The following is a 12,822-nucleotide window of genomic DNA, read 5'->3' as shown; positions in this document are numbered from 1 at the left end:
TCTGTTTTTGAGTTGCTGTATTGTTTATATGTTAACACGTTAAGGACCAATAACAATGTAATAAAATAGTCGTCGTTATTGTTAAACGATCTCCGTTTCAGTGTATGGAAAGTTTATTCATATGAACTTTCATTGAGCATTTTGCTTCATATTTTGCGATTTCTATGCCTTTGGCTATGAAAACCTATGAAATGAGTTGGGTAATGTTGGCAATGACAATAAAAGTAGAGATTCCAACTGTAGTTCCTTTGCTTTTTCAACGAATGTTGAATTGTTGCCAAAGTGGATCGAGTTCCGCCGAATACCAAAACCATTTAATGCGAAGTTTAGCGCATTTAAATCAATCGGCAATTGTTATAATATACTTATTAATGTCAATATTAATGATCTTTAATAAAAATAATTTAAATAGTAAATTACTGCTTTCTTGCATTGTTCACAATAACCCAACCTAACTTTGTATAATCGTTGCTATTTTTCAATTTGCGCTCATAGTAAATTTTAAGTTATGCTTACAGCCAAAGATCATGCGATGTCGAGAGATGCGACGTCACACTAGTACAGTTGAGCGAGACAAATATGAAAATGCGAACAATAATGCAAGAAGAAGAAGAGATTAAACAAACATATATATAAAAAAATTCCACAAATACGACATCAAACACACAGTGATTCTGTTAAATTAGCTGAAAGAAAAGTAGCGGTACCATGATCGCGGTACAGCAATATTACTCTCCGGCTTCAGCTGCAATCTTCAAAATTTTGTATTCTATCATTTTTGCGCACCAATTATATATATGTACATTGCTACAATAAAAAAAATTTTATTGAATGTTGACACGCCCAATTATAAAGATTTTGGTTTTCACAAATTTGTTCATGGGAATAGTAAATGGCAAAGACGTTGTGGTAGGTTAAGAGCATAAAATATTTACTCATAATTACCAAATAACCTGAACTTCACAAAGGAGGCAGTCAACATATTGTAAAATCCAATTTTTTTTAAAGTTTGTAGACAAATGAAACGTACCTGGCAGCCGGCACTTGGAATTTCATTATGATTATTTTGCACCTAGGTGAATAGTCTAATACGGACGCAATATATAAAATACTACAATATTCACATCATTAGGTCTGCTACTCGTACTTTTCCAGTAAAAAACAGTAAAGAAATTTTTGAGAATTTGGCAGCATTGAATCTGAGAAGGCAAATATCGCAAAAAGTTCAGGAACGCAAAATTAGTAAGAACCAGCAGGTTTTAATGGCAAAATATGTAAAAAATTAAATTTGCAAATTATCTACGTACAGATGCAAACTTTCCATATGTTTATGGTTTTCCAAAACTGTTTATTGTATGGGCATGGGTTCATGAACAGTTAATTCTGATAAGTAAAAATTTATATATCATATTTTGACAATAAACAACCGAAATTGTGTAAGAAAAGACGTAATGATGCGAACTTCAATAATTTTTAGACAAATTATCGCGTACGAGAACACATGTAATATCAAGTCAAAAAATTTCTGAAAATTACATTTGATACACCCTGTGTCTTCAAAACCACCCTATGTTCTATGTTCCTTTTGACCCCGAAACCGGTGCAAAACTAGCTAAACATGGCGTCAAAAGAAAAAATGTAGTGCACATTATATCTGAAAAAGTTTGCGATAAAAGTGAAATCTAACATTTAAAAGTGTAAATATATCAATAAAAGTTGATAGTCATGGATACTCCACAGCCGCCGCGTGGTAAGAATAATTCGTTTCAGCCGCAAACTTGGTTTGTGCATTTTGCATTGCGAGTTCGTGGCCATAGATAACCACATTCGAGCCGCCTCACCCGGTTCAATTAAAAATATATGCATATGAAAAAATCACTATATCAAAATTTTATTTGTATAGATTCCAGTCTTCGGAACATAATCGACAAATTGGCTGAATTTGTGGCACGAAACGGGCCTGAGTTTGAAATGATCACCAAACAAAAGCAGCACGGCAATCCAAAATTTGATTTCCTCTATGGAGGCGAATTCGCTGGTTACTATCAATATCGAGTGACCGCTGAGCAAGCGTGTAAGCCATTACACATTTCTTTTAATTTGCTGAAAGCATGATTGGATAACTACAAAATACATGTGTTTGTTCAATGTGCTTTATTTGTAAATAAGTACATTTGTATGAAATTCCTTAGTTCAAATAATTCACTTACCAGTTTTAAACCTAAATTATTAAAAAAAAAAAATTATAACTATTGTGCGTTGCAGTTCTGAAACAACAAGGCTCACTTCCACAGTCCTCCACGCACCACCCGGCGTCAGTACATCATATGCCACATCATCAATCCCAGTCAGCGTCTCCGGGAATGCCACATCATTACACGCAGGGTCCTCCAACTCAAATGCATATCCCACAAACACAAGGATTACCACAAAACTCGCATGATGGAAATAGTTTCAATATGAATATGCAGCAACCACCACCAACTTCCTCAAATAACACAAATGTCGCATTAAACCTTACTGGGCAAATAGAAGGGATTAACATGCAGCAAAACACTTTACGCGAGCAAATACATCAGTCCGAGTCAAATCTCTCCGCACAACACTCGGTAATTTGTTATTAATGCGTTTGCTTGTTTGGTCCAATATATGAAAATTAAAAGATGAAGTAGTAGGTGGAGATTATAGCACTCTTTAGGATTATTTATAAAAACGGAAAGTTAACGGAATTATAAGCTATTTATTGAACATTTATTAATTTATATTTATTTAATAATTTACCGCGCTTCGATTAATTGAAAAGTATAAAAAATATACAAATTCTTAAATGTGTTTACTAAACAAATCAACATAACACAGCTGAAATGTGAGTACAAATGTATTTGCAAACAAATTATTTAACTTCCAAGAACAATTTCGAAATTTCAGCCAGCGAGGTGTATCCTGATGCTCTCACTTGAATGCTGATTTGATACTATCGAGATAGTTAAACGAAATTACTAAAAAAAAGTGTATTACACAACATAGGTACAGCAACAACCACGTGATGGGAGTATTGTGACTACAGTGCCGCTAAAAGTTCAATTAAAAAATGTTTGCTATTGTTAGTTACATTGTAATAACTAAACTTAAATATTTTTAGTTGTATTCAAGAAAAACTGTGTATACTTTTTAGGGGTCGTTTATTTAGTTCTGTATGTACCATATGTACAACACATGTTTTCGAATTTGTGCTGTCTAAAACCGGCGAGATTAGTTGAGTTTCTTACCAGTTGTACTTCTGGCATTTGCCCTGATTTTTTCTTTGGTTTACTGGGTTAACTTACCGGTTCACTTAATTATGTTTCTTGAAACATATTTTCGCAGCTTGCATAAATGCATTTCGAGGTCCCAATATATCGTTCCCCATTCGGAAATACATGAATAAGGCCTCTTTAAAGAATAAATTACTTGTTTGAACCTTCGTATATATATTAAGTTATATCGTAAATACAATCGTACGTATTGTATATAATATACTCATGTACATATATCAAGCCTTTAAGCCCATATTTAAATATTTGCTTTACTTATATATTTTTAAAACCTCCATATGACACAAAAACTCAAAACAAAAAACAAACAAAACCTATTTCGCCTTGAAATTGTTGTGGTTCGAATTCGCTCAATCGCTCGTCTTTGCACTACGTCCAAAAAAACTAAAAACTTTAGGCACTGATGGCACAACAAGCTAAGCAAATTGAAGAAGCCATTGAAACGGCTCAGAATACGCTCTTGGAGAAGCAGGCCGAAGATCATGGCATAGCGTTACGTGAATTCGACGTCATATTGCAGCCAATAATTGAGTCCTGCACGAAGGATAGCATTTCCTCAGGTAAATATGAGTGCATCGCTAACTAACTATAATAGTTTTTAGTGCAATCGAATATTTTATATTTATTTTTTCTTATTTATAAACTTTAGTTAACTAAATACTTTTGCCTAAATTATTTGTTCTTTACATTATGCTATATATAATACTTTTAAAACTTGCAGAAATGTTAACAAAATAAAGTAACATTTTTGGTATTGCAATTTTAGGCAAAAACTGGATATTACAGCATTCATCCGACAGCGCAAAAAGCAATGTTGTTTTACAATATCTTTTAAAAAAGTATGCGTCAGTTAATCAATTATTTAATTTAATTAATTTATTAACTCATAACCAAATTTCTCTTCCACTCGTGGTGACCAAGAAGTATAATAGGAGCGCATTTTGCCTGACCCTTATTAACTTACATATAAATATGAATTTTTCTTTAATATCTTGCTCCCTCAATTGTCGCTTGTAGTAAGAAAAAATATAAATTCGATAAGTAAAGACTAAACATTAATCTGTATTCAAGATTATCAGTATTTAAGTGTGTGCATGTTTCGAATAAATGTACACGCTGAAATACTGCAAAAGTAATGATATCGTTAACAACACATACAACAATTTTTACAATCTAAAATATACACTTTCACTTTAAAGAAAGATTTTTCGCGTAAAAATTTAGATTCTATAGAGATTAATCAAGTTACAGTGGGCAAGAGACACGGAAAATATCTTTGTAAATTTATTTTTAGGGCTTTGGTCACTGGTTCAACGTTTCAACAAAAATTGCATCTTATATATTTAGTAAATGATATACTCCACCACTGGTAAGTTTTGCAAAAACTATTTCCACTTTTATAACCGTAGAGTCCTTTTTGACTTTAACTGAAACCAAATTTAATTATATAATTTAACTGAAACCAGAATAAATGCAATATTCGAATATGGTATAATATTCGATCAAACGCTGCAAGTAAAATATAATTTAAAAAATAATCAACACAAAAGCTTCCACAAAAATACTATCATTTAACTCAATTGTCTCTTCTTAATAAAGAAACAATAAATTTGGTTGAAACTCAAAACTTTTTTTTTTTTGTTATACGATAACTTTTTTGTAGCTTTAAGAAAGTTTTCTTCAAAACACTTATTCTGACTTTTCAGTGTGCGTAAGAATTCCCACGATTTGAAGAACAATTTGGAAAATGTGGTCATACCAATGTTTTGCAGTGCAGATTTAAGTGAGTTAACTCAATAAAAAAAAATACTTTAGCAACATTCTACTCGTAGGCACATTTTTATAATTTTGTATACCCCACAGTTGCCAGCCCGGAGCAACGCGCTAAACTTACAAAGCTGCTCTCACTTTGGGAGTCAAAGGCGAAGTTTTTCGATGCATGCGTCATATCGAAGCTGCAGTCGCCCGATTCATCAATGCAAGAATACAAAACTAATTTGCAGAATTTGCACCAGGATATCGTTACGAAATTTGCACAAGCCACTAAGGCCACACTAGATAAGTACGAAAGTCGCATAGTTGTGAAATGACTCGCATTTCATTTTGTGAATACGGAAATAAATTTTGTTTCGTTTATTACTCGCATGTGTGACGATCACTGTAGCTACCAGAAACAACATCAAATCTTCATTCAGCATGCAACGCAACAAATCACACAATTGGAGCAACAGAAGCAGCAATTGGAACAGCAGATGCTGGCATCCGTATTGCCAAATGCTGCTGCGCTTTTGCCGGCGGTTGCAGCGTTACCTCCACAACAACTGCAACAGCCAATTATACCGAAGATTCCTTCGCTTATGGCGCAAAAAGTTTCTATGCCAGACGATGATGATGAACTTATGAAGCCACCAGGGGTTGATGATAACAGTTATGGCGGTGGCAATACAAATAGGAATCACCACTATCAGCAACAGAAGCAGTATGATAACGGCATAAATTTTAATCAACCAACTAGTGCACAACAAAATAATTTCGCGCTTGATAATATGCCACAGCAAGGTGGTGCTGGGAACTTCTTTATACCTGATATGTCAAAGCCACCTCCAGGCTTTGCGAGTGGCGCTCCCAGTGCGGTTGCCAACCAAATAACGGCCAGTTTGCAACAACCATTTGGGCAAATGAACAACATTCCGCATGCTGCCAACAACAATAATAACGTAGGCGCTGGTAGCCTTGATGCGGGAGCTCCCAGTATTGATGTGCTGGCGCTTAACGCAGCTATACAACTTGTGTTAAAGCAACAGAATCAACAACTACAAAACTCTCATCAAAATATAGATGCGACTGGGCAACTTCTGGCACATCCAGAAACACAGACGCTACCACAGCCTTCAACGCAACCCCAAATGCCGCACATGCTTGACAATGATGAAATTTCACCGTCATTAGGTCTTATGCCGCCACAAATTGAAATGGAGGAACAAAAGCCATCAGCGCCTTATTACGACTTGCCTGCTGGATTGATGGTGCCATTGATACGTTTGGACGACTATAACTACAAGGCTCTGGATCCGGCAGACATACGTCTACCACCACCTGCGCCACAAAGTGAGCGTCTAACAAACGCTTTAGCGGCGTTCTACGCGCCACCAACGCATGATCGGCCACGTGATACGTGAGTAGCTCTAAAGCTCTGAAAGAAATTTATAAACTGTGAATGTAAATATTTTTTCAACAGTGAGGGCTGGGAAAAGCTCGGGCTTTATGAATACTACAAGGTGAAAAATGCGGCGAAAAAGCAGAAAGAGGAAGAGATACAAAAGGGTGAACGCGAAAAAACACGGTCACCCTCACCCATCACGTTGGAGAAACCCAAAACAAAAAAACTCAATAAAAGATGTTACCGGTAAGTTATATAAATATTTCTTATAGAATTGACTTAGCGCTATAGTATTTATGTAATATATTGTTTTTCAGCTCAAAAAGTCGCAGTCGTTCGAAGTCACGATCACCATATCGTTCACCGCCTCCAGCGCGTTCATCTTCCAGCCGGCGTAATAATCGCTACAGTCAACGTAGTCGTTCACCTAGAAGATCGCCACCGAGAGAACGTAATGAACGGGAGCGTGATTCTTCTAGTAGTAACCGCGAAAATCGGTCGGAGCGTGCCACTCCACGACGTGAACGCTCCGTAACTCCCCCAAGTTTCTTGTATGTACACTTCTATAGCTATATTTATCACATTCATGGAACTATTCAATTTTTAAATATAGTGGTGGAAACTTTCCAAAACCCAATGAGTTTATCGAAGAAACAAATAAAGGTCATCAAATGCTAAAGAAAATGGGCTGGGCTGGTTCAGGAACTGGTCTGGGTTCAAAGCAGCAGGGCATCGATCAGCCTATTTCAGGAGGTGAAGTCCGCGATCGTAAAGACATGTTTAAAGTAAAAAATTTTATACATACATATCATTTCTTGATACACAAGTTTCTCTTTGCAGGGTGTTGGAATTAATATGAATGATCCATTTGAAAACTTTCGTAAAAACAAGGGAGCAGCTTTTGTGCATCGAATGCGGGCACGTGATGAAAAGAGTTAAATGAATTATTTTGTATTTTTATGGAAATATTTACAACTTATTTAAAAGGCTAAAATATAAATAAAGTTTAATAGCAATTAAATAAAGATATTTTAGGCATAAGTCCAATCCGGGAAGCATGTAAAACCACTTTTATTATTCAATTTTTAAAAAAGCACTAGCCCTATAATTAAAAATCTCGACTTTCTGATTCCTTGGGATGGCTGTGAGGAATTAATTATAACATATTTTTAAATTACAATTGAATTTAAAACTTTATTAATAATAATTGCTTATAGGTAAACATCTTTGCCATTTTATAATTATTAACCGCTAATTTTTTATTACTACGCTTCGATGTTAAACGCTGAATTCGCCGCCTTGGCATTTACTTTCTCGAGTACCTGTTTGAGTCCTTTGCCTGGACCGCATTCGAAAGTGCGTGGAAAGTCGGTCCCTTCACGGCGCTCGTACATTAAATGCATAGTTTGTTCCCATTTTACTGGATTTGCAATCTGAAAATTGTATGTATAAATCATCTATCAACACGTCTACATTAATATTTACTCACTTGTTTAGGGAGTTGGCGCAATATATGCGTTGCATTGCGGTACTGCTTACCATCCACATTTGAATATACTCGAATAAGCGGATCCTTTACATAGATTTTCTTTAGTGCATTTGTAAAGGGTTCAACTGCTGATTGCATAATGGGCGTATGAAAAGCACCACTCACAGGAAGTCGTTTCATACGCTTAATTTTCAGAGCCTTCGCATTCACCTCGATATATTTCAGTGCATCCAAATTCCCCGCTATTACTTTGCAGTGAGGATACATGTAGTTCGCGACCCCACAGTATGGCGATTCAACGCCACGCTCCAAGCACCATTGCTGCGCTTTTGCGCACACAGTTCCAATTGAAGTATCTGGTCCATACAGCACCAAAGCCATCCCACTGGGCACAGCATCGCATGCCGCCTGCATTGCATTAGCACGAACTTGTACCAGTCGTAAGGCTTTATCGAATGGCAATGCACCTGCGTACACTAACGCTGTAATCTCGCCCAAACTAAAGCCGGCAGTCGCAACACAATTATCAATAGCACGTGGTCTTTCTTCGCGCAGTTGTTCCAATGCGGCCAAAGACGACACCATCACCGCCAATTGTGCATACTCAGTTCGGTTAAGTTTGACGAGAGGTCCCTCAATACATAACTTCAGCAAATCATAACCCAAAACTTCATTTGCTAATTCAAATATAGATCGGGCTGAGGGAAATCGCATCAATTGCGCCGCCATACCAACATACTGTGCACCTTGACCGGGAAACAATACAATGGTGGTTTCTTTAGGATTGATAGTACGGCGCTCATCCAAATCATTTTCTAAGGCGTTTACCAAATGCATTTGAGAACGCTTTTTCGACAAGGTAGATGATGATTCTGGTGCATTCGTCTGTGGAGGAGCCTCTGGATTCGTATTGCCGGCATCTTGGCTGCTTAATCGTACTCCTAAACCTTCAAATATAGTTTTAATAGGCGTTTTGAACGCAAGTTTCGCTGCGGTACTTCTTAACAGCATGACTTTTTTGGTTCAATCTAAACAGCCGGTTTCATCAGCTGTTTGGCTAACTGATAACTGAGAGGTGAAGCGAATTGAATACCTAAAGTGGCACTTCCGAAACCGTTACTATATTTTCGCGATTTTGAAAAGTATGACGTCAGGCCCCACATTAATACAAAACTAACAAAGAAAACATATGGAGGCATTTTACGGCATTTAAGCGCATAAATGTGCATTTGCAACGACGTAATTCATTAATCAATGAAATATCGGCACGAACAAAGATAATAGAATACAAGGTTGCGCCTTCTAAATTCACTGTGTCGCCACGCTTCATGAATAAATGAACAGAAAGAAAGGATATTACTTGTTTGTGAAGAAGAAGAGTAGACGAAAGCAATATAAACTACCAACTACAACCGTTTCCACGACAGTCGGTTCTACGTTACCGAAACGACCCGGATTTATATCCGGCCAAGGACTGTCACTCCAGCAGCATTGACCGTATATAAGTATGTGGAATGTTTATGCTGTTACAACAACAACAACAACCAAGCAGAGGAAATAATACACACACAATACACATTGCTCGGCTCGGCGCCATCCGTATGAAAACGCAAAAAAATCATTTGTAGGCTTTATATACAGTTGTGATTTCACAAAACAATAAAATTGACAATTCGTTTTATTTAATTTGTTCAGTTTATCTCGAAAATCACAATATTCCCAAGCCGTTCACTGAATTTTCACAAGCATGTAATTTCTCCTCCTTTTGTTTGTTTTGTATTGGAAAAGAGCCTGGCGTCAGACATGTCAAAATTTCGAAGGATAAAGTAACTGTTGTCGGAAGACGACTCCTTTTGTCTTCAATTCGCTTTGATTAATACCCATTTGGCGCCTTCCAAAAATCGTTACTTTATTTTTCGCAATTTTAACATGGTTCTAGATTAGTTTACTTATTTGCTTAATTCAGGACGAAGTTGAAAATTATTGCAAATCTGCAACAATAAACTATTAAAATATATATTTCGACCTGCGATCTTTTCAAATGCAACCCTTTCAGGGATGCGATCGCAAGAATAATAGAATTCAATTCACCTTGGCTATGCCAGCTCTTTCAAAGGGGAATTACAAATTACGTTTTTGTTTGCAAGCGAAGAGTACATAGGTATATTTGATAATTCTCTTTATGCTTAGTGGATCATGCATTTTTTACCGTTTAAACATTTAAAATACTATTTGTATGTGCATTGTCTAAGAATTTGACTGGTTGTCGGCATTATAACAAATCCACGGTTGTCATAGGAATTCCAAAGGAGTATTAGTGATTCGCAGTACATTCTGTAATGTCCTTTCGCTTGGACATCGCAAAATGTGTGTTAATTAATAAGTAAATGCTATTTATGGAAAAAAAATTAAGAAACTGTACCAATATCGAATATTATATAATACTAAAAATGTCACAGCGCACAATATGGGAGATACAAAATGACTTGGCGCGTAGCAGCGCTCATGGTATGGAGATAGTATGGGACTCGTGAGTATAATATCCTATCCATTTGTATATGTAATTTCCTATTCCTGTTTTCCTATTCTCTGTTTATTACAGTTTATCTGCTGATCAATCAGATATTTTAAAGGATAAAATCAAGAATATAATACCAGATCACAATCAACGTCAAAGTGCAGTGGAAAACGCACGCAATAATCTTTTTCAAAATGTTTGGTCGCAACGTAAGTATCTAATTGACATTGATCATAGCACTGTATCATAATCAATTACCCACTGGTATGTACTACTTTTTAGGCAAATATACTAATGGTGTTCTGCTCTCGACCATTATTTACATAATGGTAACTGAAGAGAAGGACTATGAATTGGCTAAATACTCTACCAAATTCAGTTTTCACCCCGTAATACGCACTCGCAAATGCTTGTGTAAGTATAAAATTATAAAATATTTATTTGGATGCTTTATGTGAATCATGCCATTTAACAAGGAATCCCGTTTTATACATTTTTTCACATACTATTCAAGCATCGAATAATAGTTCAAGCTGTTGTATGGTTTTTATTGATGAACACTCGCGCATCTATGAGAATTGGCAGCAATATTTATTGAAAAATATTCTCCCCAAGGGAACCATGGTAGCGCCAACCAATGGGGTTTATACTTTAAATGATAATGAAGAGGTAAATATTTCAATCTTGGTTGCAAGGGGTAATCATAACAATGATGTTATTTTTAAAATACTTCTATATTTCTTTGGATAATAGGTCAGCCTTGAAATATGCACTACTCCCAATACAAATTCGAAAAGAAAACTTGATACCGCAATTGGAGTAGGTGGATTAATTTCGGGTACTGCCCCACTTGCTCTCTCAATGGTTATGCCGATTACAGCACCGGTCATGTTAACTGCCGCATTGGTGTCATTGGCTACAAGTGCGTATGCAACCGTACGTTCTGCGACATATTTAACAGATCGCTATAAGCATGGACAGTCCACATCTCTAGCTGATCGGGAGTCTAGAAGTAAATGGCTAGGTATTGCTGGAGGAGTGGCCGGTTTGGGTGCATCGGGTGCTATGAATGCGCTTACATATGCCACCTCTGCTGGTAAGGGGGTACCATTGGTAAGTGACGTACCGGTATTTGCCTAACATGAAAGACTTTTTGATTAATTTTAGATGGCCAAAGTCGCTGTTGGTGGTATGAATGTGTCATCACTTTTACTCTCCGGTACTGATCTAGTAAATACCGCTTATGACTTATATTTGGTAAGCATTTAATAAAAAGACCATAATTAAATAATATGTGTATATGTACTGTGTACTTTACTTTATACACAGCAAAGCTACGACGAAGGACTAAATAGTTTAGATGTTCTACAACTCGCATCTTCCTTATTAGTTTTTACACATTCAATTAACAATTTGTCACTTGTCTCAAAGATACCAACCCGAGGGGGTAGTGCATCAATTCGTCGTGCAATTCGCGAACAGACCAGGTAACAATTTATGGTCCTATGGTTCTTTAACAAATCGACTAAATTTACTTTTACAGAAATTCGTACGACAAAATATCGAGTGAGTGCGTGAGGATGAGTAAAAATTTAATAAAAATTGATCTAATACGCATGGTAAATAACATCCCCTCAAAGGAAGCCTTTATAGAGCAAGTCGGTAAATTATTGGCACAAACTTCCACTGGGTCGATGGTTGGTAATGCAGTCAGTGAACTACCGCTACTAATAAGCTATACTGTGGACGGTAAACTGAATCCCGTACAGCTACTAGCTGCCGCCGGGTTCAAATTTGTGCGTAACATATTGGATTCAAATAGTTTTATCGATTTACTAAGCACAATGGCAAATTTCATGAGTGAAAGAAGTTTTTATCTGTTTCTGAACTTAACAAGAACTTTTATGGATGAATATGGCGATGATATAAATATTGTCCTTCGTACTTTTATACCCACTGAGAAAGTGCTTTATGAAACGTTTATGTTGTGTGTCGCAAAATACTCAAATCTCGCATACGAGTTTCTCGAAAGTAAGCAAATTGAAATACTTCATGAACTCGAAAGGTACTTCTATTCATTAAATCCAATTGATGACAGTAATACATCTTTCAGCTGCAAAATTTGTAAGGGTTATTTTTATAATTGTCCCATATAATTTTAATTGTTTCGATTTTAATAAATAAATAATAATGCACCTTTTAATACTTGATATTGAGACAAATAACATAAATAAAAAATAATTCCAATAAAAGTGAATGTTTGTTTAGACTAACAGAGAAAGAGGAAGGCCTCCTCTGCGTTGGAAAAATTAGGTAGAGAAGAACTTTACTTTACTTGTTA

At 36.1% G+C, this 12,822-nt stretch overlaps 3 protein-coding genes across 3 annotated transcripts; 2 read left to right on the top strand and 1 right to left on the bottom strand.

Annotated features, from left to right (window-relative positions):
* Positions 1 to 1,603: 1,603 nt before the first annotated feature.
* LOC129240180 (calcium homeostasis endoplasmic reticulum protein) lies at positions 1,604 to 7,538 on the top strand. The gene is made up of 13 exons (XM_054875784.1): positions 1,604 to 1,750; positions 1,904 to 2,074; positions 2,266 to 2,609; positions 3,712 to 3,874; positions 4,081 to 4,153; positions 4,609 to 4,683; positions 5,021 to 5,097; positions 5,178 to 5,376; positions 5,479 to 6,489; positions 6,553 to 6,720; positions 6,792 to 7,025; positions 7,088 to 7,259; positions 7,315 to 7,538. The coding sequence occupies exons 1-13, from the start codon at positions 1,726 to 1,728 to the stop codon at positions 7,411 to 7,413; spliced, it is 2,811 nt and encodes a 936-aa protein (XP_054731759.1). The 5' UTR covers positions 1,604 to 1,725; the 3' UTR covers positions 7,414 to 7,538.
* Positions 7,539 to 7,641: 103 nt separating this feature from the next.
* On the bottom strand, positions 7,642 to 9,031 carry LOC129240182 (probable malonyl-CoA-acyl carrier protein transacylase, mitochondrial). The gene is made up of 2 exons (XM_054875787.1): positions 7,964 to 9,031; positions 7,642 to 7,907 (listed from the first exon to the last, which is right to left on the bottom strand). Exons 1-2 carry the CDS (start codon positions 8,972 to 8,974, stop codon positions 7,740 to 7,742), a joined length of 1,179 nt encoding a protein of 392 aa, XP_054731762.1. The 5' UTR covers positions 8,975 to 9,031; the 3' UTR covers positions 7,642 to 7,739.
* Positions 9,032 to 10,087: 1,056 nt separating this feature from the next.
* Positions 10,088 to 12,735, top strand: LOC129240181 (uncharacterized). The gene is made up of 8 exons (XM_054875785.1): positions 10,088 to 10,493; positions 10,566 to 10,690; positions 10,764 to 10,895; positions 10,996 to 11,150; positions 11,235 to 11,594; positions 11,649 to 11,738; positions 11,811 to 11,968; positions 12,025 to 12,735. The coding sequence occupies exons 1-8, from the start codon at positions 10,351 to 10,353 to the stop codon at positions 12,635 to 12,637; spliced, it is 1,776 nt and encodes a 591-aa protein (XP_054731760.1). The 5' UTR covers positions 10,088 to 10,350; the 3' UTR covers positions 12,638 to 12,735.
* Positions 12,736 to 12,822: the final 87 nt, after the last annotated feature.

Source organism: Anastrepha obliqua, chromosome 3 (genome assembly GCF_027943255.1).
Source record: "Anastrepha obliqua isolate idAnaObli1 chromosome 3, idAnaObli1_1.0, whole genome shotgun sequence".
NCBI lineage: Eukaryota > Metazoa > Arthropoda > Insecta > Diptera > Tephritidae > Anastrepha > Anastrepha obliqua.
The sequence above is the reverse complement of the archived record's forward strand: the minus strand, read 5'-3'. Positions and strand labels throughout refer to the sequence as shown.